This window comes from Triticum aestivum, chromosome 2A (assembly GCF_018294505.1).
Source record: "Triticum aestivum cultivar Chinese Spring chromosome 2A, IWGSC CS RefSeq v2.1, whole genome shotgun sequence".
Lineage (NCBI taxonomy): Eukaryota > Viridiplantae > Streptophyta > Magnoliopsida > Poales > Poaceae > Triticum > Triticum aestivum.
The window spans coordinates 70,123,449-70,147,356 of NC_057797.1; the positions used below are offsets into that span (position 1 = coordinate 70,123,449).

General features: G+C 47.6%; 2 protein-coding genes and 2 non-coding genes across 4 annotated transcripts; 2 read left to right on the plus strand and 2 right to left on the minus strand.

Annotated features, from left to right (window-relative positions):
- The first annotated feature begins 12,928 nt into the window (after positions 1-12,928).
- Positions 12,929-15,196, plus strand: LOC123187549 (60S ribosome subunit biogenesis protein NIP7 homolog). The gene is made up of 2 exons (XM_044599437.1): positions 12,929-13,582; positions 14,926-15,196. Exon 1 carries the CDS (start codon positions 13,015-13,017, stop codon positions 13,579-13,581), a length of 567 nt encoding a protein of 188 aa, XP_044455372.1. The 5' UTR covers positions 12,929-13,014; the 3' UTR covers position 13,582; positions 14,926-15,196.
- Positions 15,197-15,572: 376 nt separating this feature from the next.
- On the minus strand, positions 15,573-15,643 carry TRNAG-CCC (transfer RNA glycine (anticodon CCC)). The gene has a single exon. It is a non-coding gene; the product is annotated as a tRNA-Gly (tRNA).
- A 630-nt stretch (positions 15,644-16,273) lies between these two features.
- LOC123187550 (photosystem I reaction center subunit N, chloroplastic) lies at positions 16,274-17,123 on the plus strand. The gene is made up of 3 exons (XM_044599438.1): positions 16,274-16,584; positions 16,672-16,797; positions 16,886-17,123. The coding sequence occupies exons 1-3, from the start codon at positions 16,363-16,365 to the stop codon at positions 16,973-16,975; spliced, it is 438 nt and encodes a 145-aa protein (XP_044455373.1). The 5' UTR covers positions 16,274-16,362; the 3' UTR covers positions 16,976-17,123.
- A 331-nt stretch (positions 17,124-17,454) lies between these two features.
- On the minus strand, positions 17,455-17,525 carry TRNAG-CCC (transfer RNA glycine (anticodon CCC)). The gene has a single exon. It is a non-coding gene; the product is annotated as a tRNA-Gly (tRNA).
- Between the last annotated feature and the right edge of the window lie 6,383 nt (positions 17,526-23,908).

The following is a 23,908-nucleotide window of genomic DNA, read 5'->3' on the forward strand; positions in this document are numbered from 1 at the left end:
CGAAGAACCAATCGACTAGATGTCAAAATAATTCACTTCCGAGTGAAAAAGGGAAAAATCACACGTTTCTAAGACTACAGCCGAATACAAGCATTCGACCGTAGTCTCGGGGACTACACCCAGTGGGTGCACTCAGCGTGCCCCCACTAATCCTATTGAAGATAGAGTCGACCAGTCGACCTCAAAAAAAAAGAGATGTATTCTTTAAGACTGTAATCGACTGCAAGCAGTCGACCACAGTCTCGGGGACTACACCCAGTGGGTGCACTCAGCGTGCCCCCACCGGTTTGCGAAATCCAGTCGACATAGTCGAATGACAGAAAGATTGAAATTATAAAGCCTAAGGCCGACTGCCAGCAGTCGACCTTAGCCTTGGAGACTACACCCAGTGGGTGCACTCAGCGTGCCCCCACTAATCCTATTGAAGACAGAGTCGACCAGTCGACCGGTTTGCGAAATCCAGTCGACTTGGTCGAATGACAGAAAGACTGAAATTATAAAGCCTAAGGCCGACTGCCAGCAGTCGACCTTAGCCTTGGGGACTACACCCAGCGGGTGCACTCAGCGTGCCCCCGCTAACACGGAGTCTGAATCGACACACCCAGTGGGTGACTACTATAAATTCTAGAAAGAAAAGTTTTTGATAGCATATCCTAACAGAACAGGCGGTGGTCGACTGACCTGAACATTGCTTTGAAGGGCGGAACTGGCGTCGTAAGCTGCCTGGCTCGCATCCCGGATGGTCCTTAACTGCTCCATCATGATCCCTGCCTGGCGTATCGCCTCCTTCGCGGCGCCAGCTTGGTCCTCTGGGACGTGGTGCGTCGTGAAGAGGGAGGGCTGCTGAGCACTCGTCAGTGGATCTGCGAAGGACACAGTGTGTCGAGTGGTGTTCTCTTCCTCCGCAATCACAATCTCAGGCGCCGTCACATCCTGGGGCACCCTGCTGGCGGACGCTTTCCTACTCCTTCTGCGCTTCAGCGGTTCCTCATCCTCATCATCATCAGGGAGAGTGATAACAGCATTGGGTGGAGCTACAGAGAAGAATCAGGATCAGAGATCATGAGTCAGTCGACTAAAAACGGCGTTAAGAATATTGTACCTGGTTTTGAGGTGGCTGCGTCCTCCATCTCATGGTCATCAGCCCGGGCTGAGGTCTCAGAAGTAGCAGCACTGCAACTCCAAAGAATCAGTCGACTAACTTCAGCGTCAACCAGAGACAAAGTTCACACAAAATAAGAAGACTTAAGCAGCATGATTACCCTGATATGGTGGGGATGGACACCTTCATCTTCGGCAGGAGCTTGGTCGGCTTCGACGGAGCCGCCCGGGGCTGCTTCGGCGCCTTTTCAGTCGGCGCCGGAGAGGTGGTCCGAGGGCGCTTGGTCGACTGTGCAACGGTCGCAACCCCCTTGCCACGTTCAGTCGAAGGGTCGTGGACAAGCTTCGACCGCCTTTCTGAGCGCGGTGGTACGACCTCCTCCTCCTCTTCTTCCTCGTCTTCAGCGTCATCTTCATCACCGTCATCGTCGTCATCGTCATCATCATCCTCAGCAACGTCCGAGTCCCATTCCTCCTCCTCCTGGCTCTCGCCCCCACTCGCCTCACCCTCCTCAGTCGGAGCCTGTGCTCCATTGGGCATCGAGTACAGCTCGGTGAGGGCCTGATAGACATCAAGACAAGGATCAATCGACCAATTGGCAGAATAAACAGAAATGAATATGACAAGAACACAGTGGAGAGCAGAGCAGGCATACCTTGTTTGGATCACTGTTGTGGTCGAGTGGAGGAATCCTTCTGGCTCCGCGTGGGTTATCCTTGTTTCCGGTAACGGCGGCCATCCATCTTTCCAGAGTGACATCGTCGACTGCTTCTGGATGGACTCGAGTCTCGTCTTCAGTCCCACAGTACAACCACATGCAGTGGCTCCGGAACTGAAGGGGCTGGATACGACGCCTAAGGAAAACCTCCAGGAGATCCATGCCCGTCACTCCCTCCCGAACCAACTGTACCACGCGCTCCATCAACATCTTCACGTCAGCTTTCTCCTCCGGAATCAACTTCAGAGAGGAGGGCTTGTTCACTCGGTCCATGGTAAACTGAGGGAGTCCACTCGACTGCCCCGGCGTCGACTGATCCTGGCAGTAGAACCAGGTCGACTGCCAGCCTCTGACTGACTCGGGAAAAGTCATGGCTGGGAAGGTGCTCTTATTCCTCACCTGGATCCCCAGGCCCCCACACATTTGGACGACTCGGGTTCTTTCGTCGCCTGGGCTCGCCTTCTTCACGGTCTGAGAGCGACACGTGAATATATGCTTGAACAAGCCCCAGTGCGGTCGACAGCCCAGAAAACCCTCACACATGGACACGAACGCGGCAAGATAGGCGATAGAATTTGGGGTAAAGTGGTGGAGCTGCGCTCCAAAGAAGTTCAAGAAACCACGGAAGAAAATGCTCGGCGGCAAAGAAAATCCACGATCAACATGGGTGGCCAAGAGCACGCACTCACCCTCTTCTGGCTGGGGCTGCCACTCCTTCCCCGGAAGCCTCGCAGCTCCATGGGGGATCAAGCCCTCGTTGGCCATGTCGAGGAGGTCTTTCTCCGTGATGGTCGACTGGATCCAGTCTCCTTGGACCCAGCCCTTCGGCAGGCGGGATCTAGACGAAGACCCGCCGCGGCTGGTGGATCTCCCCTTCGCCTTCTCCGTCGCCGACGCCTTCTTCGCGCGTTCCAGCGCCGCCGTCTTCTCCTTGGCCATGGTTGCCGGCGAGACGCGCGAGGAGAGGTTGGGCGGAGGCGAGAGCGAGCGCGTCGGGCGGAGACGAAGGGAGCAGAGAAAGAGAATGCTGAGGCACTGTACAAAAAACCCTCGCCGGGCGCATTTATAAGGTCCCTTCCGAGTGGATGACAGGTGGGCCCGGTCGATCTAATCATATCCAGGAACAGTTATGCAGGCGGGATACGTGGCGAAGAAAGCGGCGCGGGGATCGAGGCGTCTATGTCCCGTCCCATCCGAACGCCGCGGTCCGCTCCGCTTCGCGCGCTTCCCCAAATTTCGCATCCCGCGGAATCCGCGAACGGCAGACCGGTCTGTCAGACGCGGGATTTCCTGCGATCCGTCGCTCGGAAATCGTCAAAGCCCGAAAGATCACTCGACGAAAGAAGAGAATGGATCGAGTCGACTGAAGACAAGTTGGTCACTATCAACGAAGAGATTCTTTGGTCCAGAACAACGCACGACCAGTGTGCAAAAGTTAATCGGAAATAACATCAACTCCTTCCTCACTCGAAGCCTCAATCCATTCGGGGGCTAATGATGGGGTCATGTACCTAGGGTAGGGTCACAGACCTGATCTAAGTACCCTGCCCAAGGACACCCTTAGAAGAGGTCACCTTCCAGTCGACCAACGAGGGACTCACTCGACTGACTTGAAGGACTCGACCACGAAGACTCACTCGACCACCAGAAGGTCAAGAGGCACTCTGCACTGCAACGGCCTGTAATTAAGTAGACTTTATGATAGTAAAGGCACTTTATGTGGGGCGTTACCAGTAACGCCCCGGACTTAACTCATCTTAAACCCTCTCCTACGTGGGCTGGCTGGGGTCCTGGCGCACTCTATATAAGCCACCCCCCTCCACAGGTAGAGGGGTTCGGTACCTTGTAACTCATATACACATAATCCACTCGACCGCCTCTGGGCTTCGAGACGTAGGGCTTTTACTTCTTCCGAGAAGGGCCTGAACTCGTACATCCCTTGTGTTTACAACTTCTCCATAGCTAGGACCTTGCCTCTCCATACCTACCCCCACTCTACTGTCAGGCTTAGAACCACGACAGGCACCTCCGAGGTGCCTTGGGGAGGAGGGACTCCTCCCTTGGCCGCACCCTTCCTTGGAGGAAGGGCCAAGGCTGCGCCCCCTCTCCCTTGGCCCTATATATAGTGGGGGGGGGGGAAGGGAGGGCAACAATACCTAAGCCCTGGCGCCTCCCTCTCCCTCCCATGACACATCTCCCTCCTCCCGCAGCGCTTGGCGAAGCCCTGTTGGAATCCCGCTACTTCCACCACCACGCCGTCGTGCTGCTGGATCTCCATCAACCTCTCCTCCCCGCTTGCTGGATCAAGAAGGAGGAGACGTCTCTGCTCCGTACGTGTGTTGAACGCGGAGGTGCCGTCCGTTCGGCGCTAGGATCATCGGTGATTTGGATCACGACGAGTACGACTCCATCAACCCCGTTCTCTTGAACGCTTCCGCGCGCGATCTACAAGGATATGTAGATCCACTCCTCCCTCGTTGCTAGATGACTCCATAGATAGATCTTGGTGACACGTAGGAAAATTTTGAATTTATGCTACGTTCTCCAACAGACTCAATGTCCGACCACTGTAGAAGATAGAGAGAAAATGAAAGATGTTCCATATGCTTCAGCCATAGGCTCTATCATGTATGCAATGCTGTGTACCAGACCTGATGTGTGCCTTGCTATAAGTCTAGCAGGGAGGTACCAAAGTAATCCAGGAGTGGATCACTGGACAGCGGTCAAGAACATCCTGAAGTACCTGAAAAGGACTAAGGATATGTTTCTTGTTTATGGAGGTGACAAAGAGCTCATCGTAAATGGTTACGTTGATGCAAGCTTTGACACTGATCCGGACAATTCTAAATCGCAAACCGGATACGTGTTTACATTAAACGGTGGAGCTGTCAGTTGGTGTAGTTCTAAACAAAGCGTCGTGGCGGGATCTACATGTGAAGCGGAGTACATAGCTGCTTCGGAAGCAGCAAATAAAGGAATCTGGATGAAGGAGTTCATATCCGATCTAGGTGTCCTACCTAGTGCATCGGGTCCAATGAAAATCTTTTGTGATAATACTGGAGCAATTGCCTTAGCGAAGGAATCCAGATTTCACAAGAGAACCAAGCACATCAAGATACGCTTCAATTCCATCCGGGATTTAGTCCAGGTGGGAGACATAGAAATTTGCAAGATACATACGGATCTAAATGTTGCAGACCCGTTGACTAATCCTCTTCTACGAGCAAAACATGATCAGCACCAAGGCTCCATGGGTGTTAGGATCATCACAGTGTAATCTAGATTATTGACTCTAGTGCAAGTGGGAGACTGAAGGAAATATGCCCTAGAGGCAATAATAAAGTTGTTATTTATTTCCTTATATCATGATAAATATTTATTATTCATGCTAGAATTGTATTAACCGGAAACATAATACATGTGTGAATACATAGACAAACAGAGTGTCACTAGTATGCCTCTACTTGACTAGCTCGTTGATCGAAGATGGTTATGTTTCCTAACCATAGACATGAGTTGTCATTTGATTAACGGTATCACATCATTAGGAGAATGATGTGATTGACTTGACCCATTCCGTTAGCTTAGCACTTGATCGTTTAGTTTGTTGCTATTGCTTTCTTCATAACTTATACATGTTCCTATGACTATGAGATTATGCAACTCCCATTTATCGGAGGAACACTTTGTGTGCTACCAAACGTCACAACATAACTGGGTGATTATAAAGGTGCTCTGCAGGTGTCTCCAAAGGTACTTGTTGGGTTGGCGTATTTCGAGATTAGGATTTGTCACTCCGATTGTCGGAGAGGTATCTCTGGGCCCTCTCGGTAATGCACATCACTTAAGCCTTGCAAGCATTGCAACTAAATGAGTTAGTTGCAATATGATGTATTACGGAATGAGTAAAGAGACTTACCGGTAACGAGATTGAACTAGGTATTGAGATACCGACGATCGAATCTCGGGCAAGTAACATACCGATGACAAAGGGAACAATGTATGTTGTTATGCGGTCTGACCGATAAAGATCTTCGTAGAATATGTGGGAGCCAATATGAGCATCTAGGTTCCGCTATTGGTTATTGACCGGAGACATGTCTCGGTCATGTCTACATAGTTCTCGAACCCGTAGGGTCCGCACGCTTAACGTTTCGATGCTGGTTATATTATGAGTTTATGAGTTTTGATGTACCGAAGGTTGTTCGGAGTCCCGAATGTGATCACGGACATGACGAGGAGTCTCGAAATGGTCGAGACATGAAGATTGATATATTGGACGACTATATTCGGACACCGGAATGGTTCCGGGGGTTATCGGATATATACCGGAGTACTGGGGGGTTACCGGAACCCCCCCGGGGGTTATTGGGCCTCATGGGCCCAAAGTAGTGGAAGAGGAGAGGCAGCAGGAGGTGGCGCGCAGTCCCCCTTGCCCCAATCCGAATTGGGAAAGGGAAGCGGGCGCGGCCCCCCTTCTCCTTCCTTCTCTCCACCTCCTCCTTCCCCCTTCTCCTAGTTGGAATAGGAAAGGGGGGCAAAACCTACTTGGAGTAGGATTGCCCCCCCCTTGGGCGCGCCTCCTCCTCTTGGCCGGCCTCTCCTCCTCCACTCCTTTATATACGTGGCCAGGGGGCACCCCATAGACACACAATTGATCTCTTAGCCGTGTGCGGTGCCCCCTTCCACCATAATCCACCTCGATCATATCGTAGCGGTGCTTAGGCGAAGCCCTGCGATGGTAGAACATCATCATCGTCACCACGCCGTCGTGCTGACGGAACTCTCCCGTGAAGCTCTACTGGATTGGAATTCGCGGGACGTCATCGAGCTGAACGTGTGCTAAACCCGGAGGTGCCGTGCGTTCGGTACTTGGATCGGTCGGATCGTGAAGACGTACGACTACATCAACCGCGTTGTGCTAACGCTTCCGCTTTCGGTCTACGAGGGTACGTAGACAACACTCTCCCCTCTCGTTGCTATGCATCACCATGATCTTGCGTGTGCGTAGGATTTTTTTTAAATTACTACGTTCCCCAACAACATCATCCCTTTCTCTTTGGGGAAATACCGACGTAGCTTCAAGCGACATCAGTCCTCTCCTGGGTGCCTCGCCTTCTGGTTGTGCTGCTCATCCTGAGCAATGCACGGGTCTGTGGTCATCGATGCCGACGGGGCTTGACCTGCGGATGCTGGCTGGGCTTGATCTGTGGCGTGGTGATTGTTGTCGCCATCGTGCAATGATACCCGTCGTTCTGATCTGGCCAGACACGGGTGTGTTTCCGAACCGGTCGTCCCATCACCCAGATTCGCCCGTGGAGATGACCACTCCGGCTTGCGGCGATAGTCTTGTTGCAGATTGCGATGGCCACTGAAAGGTCTTCAGAAGGGTTTTCCTTCAGATCCGGTGGTTGACTTCGGCAGCAAGATGCAAACTATGGACAACAGTTTGACGCATAGGGATGATTGTGCAACAACAGTGGTCGCACATCACACGTAGTTGCTGGGTTCGCGGAAAAGTGGTGGCGACAACACATGAGTGACATCGATAGTGGTGCTAATCGAGCACCCCGATCGCGAGCTCCGGGGTGAAAGCCTAGGTCTGATCCAAGTTGGTTATACCTGGCAATGGCGATGTTTTTAACATGGTTACCTTGCTGGAGGCATTGCTCGGATATGCTCGGACTAATTCTTCAGGGTGAAAACCTAGATTCTAGCCTTTGGTGGTTGGATCCGGCGACGACGGCGTTTGAGCGCTGCTCCTATCCTGAAGGCGTTGCTGTTAAAGAAACTCGTCGATTGTGTGATGTCATGAGATGATTGGTGCGGATATGGTCATTGTTGTAGTTTGCCAATCATGAATCTGATCATTTTGGGGGTTTTTTCCTCGCCTGCTCATAGCTTTGGTCTTATATGACTTTGCTATTGGTCGGTGTGTTTTCTTGTGTGCGTGTGTTCGTGTTGCCTGTGTGCATCCTAACTATGCAGATGCCAGGTGTGTGCTCATGGTGTTTTGCATCGTCTTGATGCTTCATTTTGAGCTAATAAAATCCATTTTTTGTCGAAAAAATATAGTGCTAATCACATAATAACACATAAATAATATCCTACTTAATATCCGCATGAATTTAATATACTTTCAAATTAACGTGCATTGCACGTACACATTAATTAGTTTTTTAAGTAGGAGAGATTGCTAACATCGGGTGCATTGGTTTCACAAAAACTACTGGTGCATAGGATACATTGCTTGTAGTTTAGACATCGACACCGGTTTAAAAAAAAAGGTACGACCAGGAGAATTGCTGCTTCAGTAGGTGAGTTCTTTGGCACCAACCTCGTAAGGAACATGATTTGCCGCTTCAGTAGGTGCCCCCTGCAAAAGGCATTTGGATGTGAGCTGTAGTTAGATTAGTTTTTTTAGGGTGTAGCTTCTTTGGATTGGAGGATTTTCATAGAATTCTCACGGGATATCAATCCTCGGGATTGTTTTCTATGGAATGTATTTGGATCACAGGATTTGGTCATTGAAATTCCTTAGGATTTGGTCGCCAAGGTGCTGATTGCAGAGGAATTCATGCATGAGGTCCAACCTCTGGGAAAATTCCATAGAATTGGCTATGTCATGGCAACTAAATCCTCCATTTTTCCTATACCTTTGTTTTGCAAATCCTGTGATCCAAAGAAGCCATTACATTAGCTGGATCAGCTCTATGGGTAAACGAAGCTTGCAGAAACTGGGAGTTCTGAAGAGGGTCCAGAACACCCCACAATGAGCTCAGAGAACAAATGCAATGTGATAATAATATTTGATGGGGACTGATGTCATAAATATCAAATAGTTACCCTACAGACTACCCATGATTGCACCTATGAGTACATAGCAGAATATCCTGAAATAAAACGGCTACCTGAACAACATTTGAGAGGATAAGTCGTCTGCATGATTGGATTAAACATATATACTGGTGCCAATACACGTCTCCAGCTACCGAACACTGATTCCCGGTATCTTGCAAATTGCCAGCTTACTACAGAATTGCGCGTTCCTTCATTTTGCTAGATTTAGTGGTTGCCATGTTAAGCCTCTTTGGTCAAACGCTTGCCTTATTAGTGGCTGCCATGTACTCCCTCCATTCCAAATTAGTTGACTTGAATTTGTCTAAATATGAATGCATCTATATTTATTTAGTGTCTAGATGCATCCGTGTCTAGATAAATATGGGTCAAGTAATTTAGAACGAAGGGAGTAGAGAAACTGCTGTTTTGGAACCTGCAACACACCAACAATGGAGTGGCGTCAGCGTCACTGCAAATGCAAAAACTCTATAAAAAATGCTTGCAAATGCTCACCGGTATGACCACCCAGCCTCCGTCCATTTCTTTTTTACCATCGTTTATCGTGGTCATCAGTTCTGTATGCACAGGCATATTACTTCTGGCCATGCTGAAACTGTGAAACGGAGGACTGTTTTGGTGAATGGAGACTGGAAAATGCTAGCAGCTCTGCCTCGTTTCCGATGTGCTCCTCTTATAGCTATGGCGGTTGTAACATCATATTGTTCTAGCTCAATGGACAGTGCCGCGTTACGTGCGACTGTAACTCCGTTGAAAGCATAGCGTGGGAACATGTAACCGCGGATAAAACGGGGGGAAATGGCAATAGGTCTCATGCCACATTGATACTGCTCGGCCGCTCTGTTAAATGCTCGAAATTAACCATCAAATCATCTCATACACCACATATAGTACATCGAAGCACAACAACACCAAAATGAATGAAAATATTCATGTCAAGGAAAAACTCAACCCCGTGGCTCAAGGAAACAGCGACAGCAACGAGCAGCAGGAACGTGGGTCGTTCGCGTGTCATCAGTCGCGGCACTGCGTGATGGCGGAGCAGCCGCGCTCGTAGGGGTTGGCCTCCGCGCTGGGGCGGCAGTTGTAGTAGGACGCGCCGGAGTAGGGGCACGGCACCGTGTCGGCGAACAGCGCGCCGTAGCTGATGTACCCCGCCGTGCCGTTGGTGTCGGTGCTGTTGCTGCCGGCGACCTGCAGCAGCCGCCTCCTCGTGCCGACCTCGCCGTCCTCGGCGCTCGCGCGGACGATGGGTGCTGCCGACACGGCGGCGACGGCCAGGACGAGGAGGAGCAGAGGCAGAGCACGGGGTGCCATGGCTGCCCTGGTCGCAGCGCGTTGCCGGTGAGCGAGGATGCTCTGGGTTTGGGAGACGGCTGAATGCTGATGGCCGGGGAGTTTGTGTTGTGACCGGGGCTTTAAACAGCACGGGTAGGAGGGGCAGGGTTCGTCGGAATGACGGGTGGGTGGCCACTCCGCCGGTTGACTTTGGGGCTCGCGTTAGGACTGGGGATCCACTACCATTTCCGCAGCTGGAGGAGACTTTGCCCGGCCTGCAGGTGCCAGCCGGAACACAAATCAAGATACTAATTGGCTAGTTTATTCATCTCTTTTACTGCCTCGCCGGAACACGAATCAAGATACTGGCTTGGATAGTTTATTCATCTCTAATTGGCTAGTTTATTCATCTCACAATGAAGAGTAACATAAGGTAGTAACTTGCCGATGTTACTAGTCTATATTACTACTTTCATAGTGGGTAGTAACATATAAGTGGTGTCATGCAGACGTATCATTGCCTTCGATTCTACTAAGGAGTGCACTACCATCTATTAAGTTTCTTTCTATTAATAAATCAATGTATTGGCCTTCCCAAAACCAAAATGAGCACCCACCGCCCTACACAAAAGAATGACCATGTTCAAAATGAGGATCCGCAATTGAACTAAAGAATAAGCTATCAAATGAGCTACCGCAAATTCACGTACCCCGTCGTTTTCGCATTTGAAGAACACCCATCCGGGGTGCTTCAGCGTGCCCGAAGTTAGCCGCAGCACTGTCCGCGTGCAGTCATCACACTATATGAGCGACACCGGCAAGCTACAGAGACGTTGCGCGAGCGCCGAGCCCGGTGGACGGCCGGACGAATCCATGCTTGCAAACCGTTCGCGGCGGCGGGCGGACGAACCCGAACCTGCATGCGGCGATGCGCCCTTGCCGGGGCTGCGGGAGAGGCTCCCCGACCACTCCATCGCTTGACGCAGCAACAGGAGGCCAGAAAAGCCAAATTCGGCGGCCCGCGATGAAGTGCCGCAGATCCGCAAATCTGGCGGCCCGCCAACGCATGGGGGGAGGGAGGGAAGGTCTCGTGCGCGTGGAGGCCTTTCGGCGTGCTCCTGCCGGCGGCTTTCGCTGGAATCTTGGGCGGCGGCCCGACGGCGGCGCGAGGGGGGAGGAAAGGTGGTTGGTGGGGAAAGCGCGGGCTGAAATGTCCCCCCACCAACCGCTTCCGCTTATATGCAGGGCACCGCAGCCGCGGGGGGGGGGGGGAGGGGAGGGACGTATTCCCGGGTTAGGGTCGGGATTTTGCCGCGCCCCCAAAAATTTTTGCGGGGCGGAGCGAGATGCGGGGTCTGACCGGGCAGGTTTTTCCGCCCCGACGCGCATTTTGGCGGTTATTTTGCGGGTCGGGGCGGGATGCAGGGTCTGCTAGAGTTGCTCTAAGATGTTGCCCCAATCGAAAAATCGCATCCCGACTCCTCAGACCTAACCCAAATGTCTGGGCTGTCCTGCATCCCTTGAATCCAACTCATGTGGGATGAATATGAGGTGATCTGAATACGCCCAGACGCAGCCGTCATGTGGGACCATCCCATGTTGGCCCACCTCGACGCCACATAAACCCCACCTCATTCTCAATCGGATCAAACCTTATCACTCCCCGAGTCGGAAGTCGCAACTCCCCGAGTCGGAAGTGCGGGTCGCTCTCTGCGCGAGGCACAGGGCGACGCAGGCCGGATGTAGCCAGTCCAGCTATAGGTCATGTAGATTCACGCCCAGGCCGCTTCCCACGACCTGGAGGACGACCTTCTTCACGACGTCATCTGCCACTCCTTGCCCACGACGGAGACGAGCGCCCGCCGTCGCCGCCGCAAAGATGCCAAGGCATAGCGGCTCGGTATCGAGGAATTCAAGCGGCTCGTGCGACAAAGGACGACCAACACGACGAAAGCTCAACGCCTCGCCGAGAGCAGGTCCCCGTCACTCGACGCCTGGCAGACCTCCCCTCCTTGTCCTCGTCCACCTCCATCGGTGGCGGCACCACAAGTGTCGATGTGACACCCCTTTGACCACCGACATCAACGCCGAGGAGTATTACATCCGCTCTAGAGACACCAAGGGCAAGGGCCCGACAAGGAAGTGGTGGAATTCGACGCCTCGTATCTATTTTTATCTATCGTTTAGTCGTATATCATAGTCGATCGACAAACTTTCTATGTCTGATCTTTTGTGAACTTATTATGCCCGATTTGTATAAACTTGATGTGCCCACTATACTATGTTGAATTTATCTACGTAGTGTTGATCACCTTGCATGGGGTTGCAGGGATTTAAGGGGGGTAGCTACGGATGCGGGGAAATGAGAGGTGACCGGGCGTTGTTCACGGACATATAGACTTGGGGGGGGGGGGGGGGAATTGACAAGTCCGATGGTAGATGCTCTAAGCATTCATAGGGTACCTTTTTCTTCATGATGGTGAAACTCGAGAGTAGCAACATAACGCGTCATCGGCACATGCAGAATGGTTGATTCTCCGTGTTCGGTTTTATATAGGGATTCAACTCCTTCGTGGAATAAATTCAGAAATAATGCAAGCACTAGGATTTGAACCCTGGGCTGGGGATATCACTGTCCCTCTAACCATCTAACCACATGTTGGTTCGCTCCGGTTTGAATCTCTAGTAGTTATATCTACATGTATGAGTATGCTTTATCTCTAGTAGTCATATGTATATATGTATGAGTATGGTGTTAGGAACCACATATACACAAAATTCGGCAAGCGATTTTTGAAAAAGAATTTGGTTAAAAAAAATGGAAAGTGGTCAAATGGAGCGGGCATACGCAAAACCATTGGCATGCGAAGCAATTGTGAGGCATGCTATCAGCCGTAGGATTTAACCGATCCAACGGCCGACAATCTGAAGGCCCGCAGTCCCGATAAAACCAAGGGGGAGGAAGCACCCGACTAAACCCTAGCCGCCGTCCGTCCCCAACCTTCACCGCCGCTCCCCCCTCAGCCCTCCGCCCCCAAACCCCGCCGCCGCCTCCACCATGCGGCCGCTCGACGAGAAGGAGACCACGATGGTCTTCGAGAAGCTCTTCAAGTTCACCGGCCCCAACCTGAAGCACCTCCTGGAGCGGCCCTCCGTGGAGGGCCCCGACCCGGAGCCCGGCCGCTACTGCCTCCGCCTCCACAAGAACCGCGTCTTCTACGCCTCCGAGTCGCTCGTCCGCCGCGCCACCGCCGTCTCCCGCACGCGCCTCGCCGGGGTCGGCACGCCCATCGGCAAGTTCACCCACGGCGGCGCCTTCCACCTCACCGTCCACGCGCTCGACCTCCTCGCCGCCCACGCGCGCCGCCGCATCTGGCTCAAGCCCGACACGGAGCGCTCGTTCCTCTTCGGCAACTCCGTGCCCAAGTCCGCGCTCGCGCGCATCACCGAGAACACCAAGTCCGGCGACGGCGTCGTCGTCATGTCCATGGCCGACGTGCCCCTCGGGTTTGGGGTCGCCGCCAGGGGCGCGCAGGACTGCAGGAAGGCCGACACCAACGCCGTGGTGGTGCTCCACCAGTCCGACGCCGGCGAGTACCTCCGCAAGGAGGAGGAGCTCATGTGAGGTGAGGGTCCAGGCTTGGTTGTTCTTGTGTTTACTGATTGGACCATTTGCGTGAATTTAGGGACCCAATGTCTTACTATCTTTTCGAGAGTTCCTGCATATGTTATATGAATGTACTGGATGATTAATTGACTATGAGATGAGGCGATTGCAAATTTTCGGTGATAATTGGTCTTCTTCTCACCTGTGAGTGCATTAAATGAAATTTTTGGATCATATTACTTAATTGTTCCATTCGTTTATTAGTCGTTAGACGGCGCTGGTTATGTGAGGGCAGGCCTGGCGCAGTGGTGAAGTCCTCCCCACTTGTGCCAAGAGGTCCTGGGTTCGAACCAGCCTCTCTGCATTGCACTTTGCAGGGGTAAGACTAGGTTCCTATAATCCCTCCCCAGACCCCACCTTGTGTGGGAGCTTCTATGCACTGGGTCTGTCCTTTAGACGGCGCTGGTTATGTGTCTTAATAAACCATATAACTGATCCTCTTTTGGGGATGAACTGGTTAATTGAAGAAGTATGTTGCATCAGTTAGGCTAATAGAATAACATAAATGGTGATCTTCAATTTGGCACTTTGATCAAGTGTTGTCTTATGCTGTTGCGGTGATGTATTGACTTACCTGGACTATCATTCAAGGACAGGAATGCTTTTATTCCCACCTCTGGTGCACACGCACTCTTTTGTTTTGTTTCTTGAGGCTCTCTGTAATAGTGCTGTGCGAACTACTTCAGAAGTACTCCCTCCGTCCCGTAATATAAGAGCGTTGTTAACACTGAAAACGCTGTTATGTTATGGGTCGGAGGGAGTAGATGTTTTCACATGAGACTAGTGAGCCTTTGGATGTACATAATGTTGTCAGAAGTTAGAATGCCCGTAAACAATAACCGCCCTGATCAGTTGTTGTCGTGACTGGTAAAAACATAAAGCGAAACATGAGCTCTGTGCTGTTCGGACAGAAAGTGGCGTTTTTCCATCATGAACTTAATTAAAACGCTTAGTATACTGGACTGAGATTGTGTTACAGGTTTAATTCTGATATATACTTGACTAAAATTAGTTTATCATTTCCGTGTAACTGTGGCATGCGCTTGCTGTTAGATTGATCTCACCACTTATGGATGATGGAATCCTGCTTCTGCAGCTGCAGTACTGTTGGTACTTGAGCAGAAAATAAACCGAGCACCCGCTTTTCGCTTTTGTCCATGCCATTTGATTGTTCTGTGAGACCACCCTGTGACAATCAACACCATCTTTGCTTAGTCATGCAGCCTGTAGATGAGCATGTTATTTGTATGTCACACTTGGTTTGCCCCATGGGAATCTGATTTACGGCATTTGTGCTTGCAGGTGATGTGTGACTGGTGCTGAAAGATGTGTTCCCTTCCGTGGTTGCGATCACCGATCATCTGTGCTTGCAATCAGTGTGCAGTTCGTCCACCATTCTGTATTCTGCAGTTTTTATACAGGGCAAGGAAAAGCGGATGTCTGATCGTAGCAGAGTAGTTCTGATGGCTATAAATTTTGTCACGCTGTAGCTTATCAGTAAGCCACTGCATTGTATCGTGTGAACTGTGAACTAAAGATTAAGATAATGACACATTTCCTCTTGGAGCCCTAATTGTTTTTATGTTTGATCGACAAATTACTAACCAGCAAGCTAACCTGCTCATGAATGCCCCTGGTTTCATCACGCTTGAAGCCGCGAAGCTTTGGCAGCCATAGAGCTACGGTTAGCCATAGTAAGATTCTTATAGACAAACATTCGCCACTACTCTAGGTACCATATGGGCGGTACTCTTGGTTTACTTTTTATGGGGTGACATGGCTCGCCATTGCCAGGACAAAACATATGACTGGATACATTGTCAGCAGATTTGATCTTCATCTTCAGTGATATAAAACATACAATTCCAATTCCAAGGTCAGGTTAGCAAAAGGAGATTAACTTCATTCTTAAATAAGAATGAACAAACAAATATGTTGAGGAGAAAAATTGCGCATCCAGGGAATCGAACACTGGTCAGTACCGTGGGAGGGTACTATGATACCACTACACCAGATGCGCTTAGTTGTTTTGTGACCATTGATTACGGATAATAAACATTAGTACACTAAAATCCATTGCACAGCTAACCTAAGTTTCAAATTTATCCAAAAGATTCTAATTAGTGGTCGGAGATATAAAGCTTTCACTACACGCCTTTAGAAACGTCATGTAATTTTGAATAGAACTAGTAGTATGTATTACCTCCGTCTCGGTGAATAAGTCATTCGCGTAGTTCTAGGTCGACGATTTAACTATCTAAATATGTATTATATGTAACAAAATATATATATTTAGAAACTACATCCGTGTAGAAATCTAGTGATATACTTTTTATGACATATAACATATATTTAATTGCTCAAATCGATGACCTAGAACTACGCGAATGACTTATTCACCTAGACGGAGGTAGTACTGTACAAATAGCAAATGAGCCGTTTCGTGAGAGCTCAAGGGTTAAAAATCTAAATCTAGTGGCACAGTCAGGTCAAGGCCAAGGAGATCTTGCCACGTGTCGTATGGGCCCCATCCCGTAAGGATAATGGGAGCCACCGTGGCGCCAAGGCCAGCCAATGGAATGGAAGCAAGCCTCACCCTATCCACACGCCCACCGCAGCGCCGTTTTCCCTCCACAGCATCCTCCGCGATCAAAAACAAAACCATCACCACACCCCCCCTCCCCTGAGGCCACACACACGCACACACACCAGATTCATCAAGAAAACCTCGAGAGGATCATGGCCGGCGTGAACACCAGTGTGGTCGGCCTCAAGCCCGCCGCGGCGGTGCCGCAGTCCGCCTCGCCGGCGGCGGCAAAGCGCGTGCAGGTCGCCCCGGCCAAGGACCGGCGGTCGGCGCTTCTCGGCCTGGCGGCCGTCTTCGCCGTCACGGCCGCCTCCGCCGGGTCGGCCAGGGCAAGCGTCTTCGACGAGTACCTCGAGAAGAGCAAGCTCAACAAGGTCCGCTCTGTTTCCTTCCTTCCCTGTCGCCGTCGGTTCGTTGCTCATTTCTCACCGGACTTTTTGATGATTTTTGCGCGTGATCAGGAGCTGAACGACAAGAAGAGGGCGGCGACGAGCGGCGCCAACTTCGCGCGCGCCTACACCGTCCAGTTCGGCAGCTGCAAGTTCCCCTACAACTTCACCGGCTGCCAGGACCTCGCCAAGCAGAAGGTAGCTCTCCTGTTTATCTAACCCTCCATGGCCGGATGAACTCTAAGCTCTGGCTGGCTGACGATCATGTCTTCTTGTGTGGTTGCAGAAAGTCCCGTTCATCACCGACGACCTGGAGATCGAGTGCGAGGGGAAGGAGAAGTTCAAGTGCGGATCCAACGTCTTCTGGAAATGGTGAAGCTGGTCGATCTGCCAGGCAATATGGCGAGTGCTGATGTATGTCAGCGCACCGCGTGTACCTAGATGTCCAAACTGCGCAAGTGTTTCAACTGTGAAGTTATCGTCGCTGTAATTTTATCATCATCAAGTGGAATTCTGTTTTCACCTGGATATGGATATATGCATGTTAGCATGTATCTTGTCACATCCAGAACGCGAACATTCATCAGTTAGAATCTTTCAAGCGAACTGCTTAGGCAATTTCGAGATCAGTTGGGAAAACACACGCAAAAAAAAGTAAATGATACCAAGCTGATTCTAACTCTAAGCAAAGATGCAAACCAAGCTGATTGGCATAAAGCCACCATATTTGCCAGCCACGTCGCCTAGTTAGATTTCCAAGGTTAGGTTACAACACATAGATCACATAGATTAATTATCTTTTTGATTATATATACGAATGAGCAATCGGAAAATAAAAATGGGAGAAAAAAATTATGCGCATCCAGGGAATCGAACCCTGGTCAGTACCGTGGGAGGGTACTATGATACCACTACACCAGATGCGCTTGTCTATCAGTGAACCTTGATGAGTCTAAGTGTAGTGTACAGAAAAAATTCCAAAGTCCGGTGTACAACTTGAACGTATATGTATCCTATATGGTTCAAATTTATCTTGACAGTCCACTAATAATTTATTAATTAGTGGTAGAAAGATATAGAAGTTACCCTACAGGCTTCGTAGAAAACTTCATCTAATTTAGAATGGAGCTAGTATAGGTATAGCAAATGAGCTGTTGCGCAAGTCAAGTCAGTAGGAGGTTTTTCTTTAGACAAGTGAGTGGGAGGAGGTGTTTCGGTCTATAAGGCTGGTCATAGTGAGGAGTAATTTATACTAGTGTCATCCATATGTCACTAGCCTAAGTTACTACCTCCATAGTGCAAAGTATCATAGTAGTAGTGTCATAGATTGTTTCATTTATTAGCTTATAGACTCATTTTGCCTTGGGAAGCGCTATGTTACAGTAACATATTATGTTACTCCAAACACCTCTCTCCTCATTAAATACTTGCCACATAAGCAAAATTGTCTTGGGGTGTGTTAAGTTAACACCTAAGTTACTCCCACTATGGCTAGCCTAATCGTCCATGAGCAAAAAAGAGTGACTCTACATCCGCCAGTTTTTTGTTTTACTTATCTCCGTGACTATTAATAATATTAAACAAGCGAATTGTGGCAGAAACATTAAATATCAGCCTTTCGTTATCTTAGGTCCGATGACCTACATTGTTCAAATAATGTTGTCCCAACTAAAGCATCGTAATTAGTAATCAAAACATCGTAGTTACAATCAAAGCACGGTAATTGGCATTCCCAAAAAGGAACATCGTGTCAATAAATCAAATCACCGTAATTAGCATTCTAAAAATAAACATTGCACCAATGAATCAAAGCACAGTAATTAGCAATCAAAAAACAAACATCGTAACTTGGAATGTTTCTAAACTAGTCGACCTGATCCTTAGACCACGACCCTATAAGCCGTGAATTGTGCCACCGCGGCGTCTCGCCAACACCGCTGGAGATATTAATATTCACCGCTTGCAAGACTGATTAAGTAAATTGAAGAAGCAAAAAAAGGGCAGCTTGGTGCATATAGCTCCCGCTTGTGGAGGTTTGGGGAAGGGTTGGTCTGCTTTGGGTCTTTTGTACATAGCCTTAAATTTTGGATTGTGTGCTGCATGTACATAACTCCCAAGTGAAACTTAATGTGTGACGTGAAGACCAACAAGTAAAAATCAGGGAGTCCACAATAAGAAATTGGAGGGGTAGTGGGGACAAGAACCCGAAAGGCTATGTATTTCCTACTGTCACTGTTAGTTAGCGCTCGCCTATAGGGCGATGAACGTGGAACAGCTCAGTCGTGACACGAACAGGAACTACTTCCACGATTTTTTGTTTTTTTGTTGTTTTTTCAGTTTGTTTTCAACCAGTCTTTAATCTTTCTTATGTTTTTTTTCATGTTTTATTTTATTTTATTTTCCCTTTTCCTTTTCTTTTTCATTCATTTTAGTTTATTTTTTATTTAATTACATGAACATTTTTATAAAATATGGTGAAAAAATTTGGAATTACATTTTTCCGTATCCTGTTTTATTTAAATACAAGATCATTTTTACTTCCATTTATTTTTCTAACTTTTCTTTGTTGGTTGTTTTCTATCATTATCCTTTCCATCGTGTATTTAAAAAGGTTCACATTCCCAAATTGTTGGTTGTGTTATCAAAATTATTCATTGTGTACTTAAAAAAGGTTCACTATGAAGAATTTTAAGAATGGTCAACGAGTTTACAGAAAGCAATGGTAGTATTTGTGAAAAGGCCCATCGTGCATTCTAAAAATGTTCATCTAATATTAAAAAAATGTTCACTGTGTATTTGAAAATTTTGTTCATGTTTCTAAAAAAAGGTCATTTGTGCTCATCACATATTTCAAAACAAGTATGGCATGTTGTAAAAATATTCATCATGATTTTTAAAAATATGTTCATTGTGTGTTTTAAAAATTGTCCTTTTAAAAACAATGCTAACCCTGATCTTAGAAAGTTTTATCATGCGTTTTCGAAATGTTTATAACATATTTTTGAAAACAAATCATTGTGTATTTAAGAAAGGTCATAGTCTTTTTAAATAATCATTGTTGTGTATTTAAAAAATATACTTTTAATTAGAAAACATATTCATTGTGTAAGAAATGTATTTCTAGAAGATTTCAGAAAATCATAAAAATAGAAAAATAAATGTGAAAAATCAAACCAGAAGGAAAAAACCTGGTGCCGCTTGTTTTTTTAATTATTTTTATCTTTTTTAGTTGATTTTAATTATTATTATCGAAAGTGCCGCTAGTGCGCTGGAATTCCTCAAAGGGGACACGCATGCGAGTGGTCGCTGCGTGTCGCTATAGCGAGTCGTTCCGGCCTGAAAGAGTTCCTTTAATGGGGTGGCCCTGTCGCGCGATTCTCTTTGGTTTTCTTCCATTTATTCCTTTTTATTTTCAGTTTGCTTCTTTACTTTTTTTTCTTTTACCTTCCTTTTTTCGTTTCCATTTTTAACATATTTCTTCGGGGTTTCTATGTTTCTCCACCGATTTTATTTTTTTTATTCTTGTCCTTTTGTTTTATCTTTGAGTTTGTTTCTTCAGCTTTTCTGCGTTTCTTCACCTGTATTATTTGGGTCTTTTTCCTTTTTATTTTTTCAGCTCATGTCTATTGTTTTTCAATAAACAATGTATGTTTTCCTATACTCGCAGAACTTTTTTATACACGTTGCAAATACATGAAGTACTTTATTTTCACATACATATTCAATACTTTTCCGAACACATGTCAAACGTTTTTCAAATACACATTGAAACCGCCACAAATTTTTGTATTAAACTATGATGAAATTTGTTTACACTGTATAAATATTATTCATAAAATGTCGCCGAATATAATTTTTGAACACGTTTTTAAAAAAATTTCAAGCATCATTTTTTTGAATTAGGAAAACGTTTTTTAACACTTATAAATATTTTTGTGAAAATGTTTCGACATTGTTTTAAACCTGTAAATAATTTTTATGTGCCACATACATTTTTTGTATGGTACTCTCACCGTCCATAATATAAGAGCATTTTTTACACTAGTGTTTTTTTATATTGTACATTTATCAAATGTCACAAACATTTTTTGGAACACGTGAAGATTTTTAAAATGTCACATGCATTTTTTTATATTACACAAACCTTTTTTGGCATTCGATAAACATTTTTTGAAGACAAGATGAATGCTTTTTAAAATTTATTTTCTTTTCCACTTTAGAGATCTAAGTAAAGAAAAAAAAAGAAAATGCGCTAGAGAGCGGCATTTCTCCCACGCTAAGCCAACCCATTTATGGGACCGCTTGAGGTGAGTACACCGTCCATCTTGCTCTAAGCAAGACAAAGCAATGCTCGTCCTTGTAGGGGACATATAGACACATCCATGAAGAACATGTACAATCATAAATCCAGTTTTTTTTTTTTTGAGAATCTCACAAAGCTTTATTACTGAATCATAATGTTCATAGGTATAAAAAGAAGATCGCCGGGTTGTCCTAGCCAAGTGTGTCGGCCAAACCCTAAAGATAACGCATGCTTTGCGAGATTATGGGCCTCCGTATTGGAGGTCCTATACTCATGAGTAAACGAACATGAAATAAAGGTAGTTGCTCTAGTCTTGATTTCCTCGACAATGGCTCCAAATTCTGCTGAGCTTCCCTGTCTGATTGCATCTACCACCACCTTGCAATCGGAGGCAACAAGTAAATGGTTGATATAGAGATCTTCTGAAAGTGCTAATGCCTCCCGAACAGCTAGTGCTTCTAGCACTTGGGGGTTGTGCAGTCCTCTGAAAACGAGAGCTGACGCTCCCATGAACAAACCTCTCTCATCCCTGCAAACCACACCAACTGCGCCAAACGTACCTGGGCGTGACACGGCCGCGTCCACATTGAGTTTGTAGTAATCTGTTGGTGGTGGAATCCACGTACGGGGTCGTGGTACTGCTATCCCATGTGCTTCCTCCTTCTTCTTCTTCAAAAACTCTATGTCTGATAAGTAAGCTTTGATGAAGTTGTCAGTGGCAAACGGAGTCTGGTATATATCCTCATGTATAGCTTTCCGTCTTGCACTCCAAATCGCCCATAAAGTAACAATCATCAACTGAAATTGCTCCGGTGGAAGAGAGTCATTCATGGCAAAGAGCCACAGCCGTGCGTCAGGTTCTGAGGTTGCCCACATGTGCTCGACCATCTCGGCTTCTGAAAGTGCCCACACACACCTAGACACATTACACTCCAGCAAAGAATGCCGCCAGCTATCCTGCCCTCCGCATAGGGAGCAAGCACTCGTAGTGGCCATATGACGATGGTTTAGGACATCTCCCGTAGGGAGTGAGTGTTGCGCCAATCGCCAAGTGAAAAAGCGCAGTTTCGGTGGCACTGACATGTTCCATAGCGAGTTCCACCCCCTCATCTCATGTTCAGAGTTGGAAGGATCCTCCCTTTCCTCCAGCCATGCCTCGCGCCCAATCTTGATCTTGACAATCATCTTATAAGCTGACCGTACAGAAAAACGCCCCCTTGGATCATCATTCCATGCCCAGAAATCGTCCACACGCCGTGTACAGAGCGGTATTTGCAAGATCGCCTCCACATCAATGGGTATGAACACCTGTCTAAGCAAGTCCTCTCGCCACGCAGCTCTAGTGTGGTCGATCAGATCAGAAACCAGTTGCGGTGGGTCAGCAACTAAGGAGGCCACCGGCTTCATCATTCCGTCCCTTGGGATCCAACTATGTTGCCATATGTTCGTGGTAGTTCCATCACCAATACGCCGGATAGCTCCTTGGGTGATAATATCTCTCCCATCAAGTATAGATCGCCACACCTGAGAAGGATGTGGACCTAGTTGAGCTTCAAGGACTGTACATTGTGGAAAATATGATGCTTTAAGGATTTGTGCACTAAGAGAGGAGGGATCATTCAATAATCTCCAAATTTGCCGAGACAAAAGTGCCAAGTTGAAGATTTCTATATCCCGAAAGCCAAGTCCTCCCAAACTTTTCGGTCGGGTCATCAAATCCCAAGCTACCCAACATGGTTTCCTCTTGCCTCTCTTGCTCCCCCACCAAAATTGACGAATGAGTGACGTAATGCTTCCACAAAGGCCTCGAGGTAATCTGAAGCAAGACATCGAAAAAACTGGTAAAGCTTGAGCCACAGATTTTATGAGAACCTCCTTTCCTGCCACTGATAAAAGTTTCTCCATCCATCCCTTTATCCTTTCCCAAACTCTGTCTCGTAAATATTTGAAGGTGCCATTTTTGGACTGTCCAACATCGGTCGGCAGACCCAAATACTTTTCACTCAAAGACTCATTCTGCACATTAAGTATATTCTTTATCTCCACCCTAAGGGTCTCCGGGCATCCCTTACTGAAAAATATGGACGATTTATCATAGTTTACCCTTTGGCCCGAAGCCAAGCAATATGCATCAAGTAGGTTTGAAACCTCATTTGCCCCCTGGACACTAGACTTGAAAAGCAGCAGGCTGTCATCTGCAAACAAAAGGTGGTTCACTACCGGAGCCGTGGGCGCCACCTTTATGCCACCGAGCACTAATGACTGAGAACTGTGTTTTAAAAGGCACGAAAGGCCCTCCGCTGCAATCAAGAATAAGTAAGGGGAAATAGGATCTCCCTGCCTGATACCCCTGGAAGGTGAGAAGCTCTCTAATCTTTCTCCATTAAACAAGACCGAGAATGAAACAGAAGTGATCATGCTCATAACTGTATGGATCCAATCTGGTGCAAAGCCAAGCTTAACCATAATTGCCTTTAGATAAGGCCACTCTAGTCTGTCATATGCCTTCATCATATCAAGCTTAAGTGCACAAAAGCTGTTTGTCTTGGATCTGTTTCTCTTCATGAAGTGCAAACATTCATACGCACAAATAATATTATCCGTGATCAACCTCCCGGGAACAAAGGCTGATTGCTCCTTTGAGATAATATCTGGCAATATCAACTTCAATCTATTCGACACCACTTTAGAAGCTATTTTATAAATCACATTGCAAAGGCTGATAGGCCTAAACTGGGTAAGTAGAGTGGGATTTTGTACCTTGGGTATCAACACGAGTACCGTATCATTAATGCTTGCAGCAGTCTCCTCTCCACGGACGATCCGAAGCACCACTTTAGTTACTTCATCCCCACAAATGTCCCAGTGGCGCTGATAGAAGTGTGCAGGAAAACCATCTGGCCCCGGTGCCTTCGTAGGAAACATCTGAAACAGGGCCTGCTTTACTTCCTCATTTGTGTAAGGAGCGCAAAGCGAAGCATTCATCTCTGGTGTCACTTTCCGAGG

What these genes read in the sequence shown, in the direction of transcription:
- LOC123187549 (XM_044599437.1), top strand. Translation starts at nt 13,015, where the DNA reads ATGCGGCCGCTCGACGAGAAGGAGACCACGATGGTCTTCGAGAAGCTC.
- LOC123187550 (XM_044599438.1), top strand. Translation starts at nt 16,363, where the DNA reads ATGGCCGGCGTGAACACCAGTGTGGTCGGCCTCAAGCCCGCCGCGGCG. An exon ending in AGAAGAGCAAGCTCAACAAG is followed by an intron (nt 16,585 to 16,671) that starts GTCCGCTCTGTT and finishes GCGCGTGATCAG; the next exon opens with GAGCTGAACGACAAGAAGAG. An exon ending in AGGACCTCGCCAAGCAGAAG is followed by an intron (nt 16,798 to 16,885) that starts GTAGCTCTCCTG and finishes GTGTGGTTGCAG; the next exon opens with AAAGTCCCGTTCATCACCGA.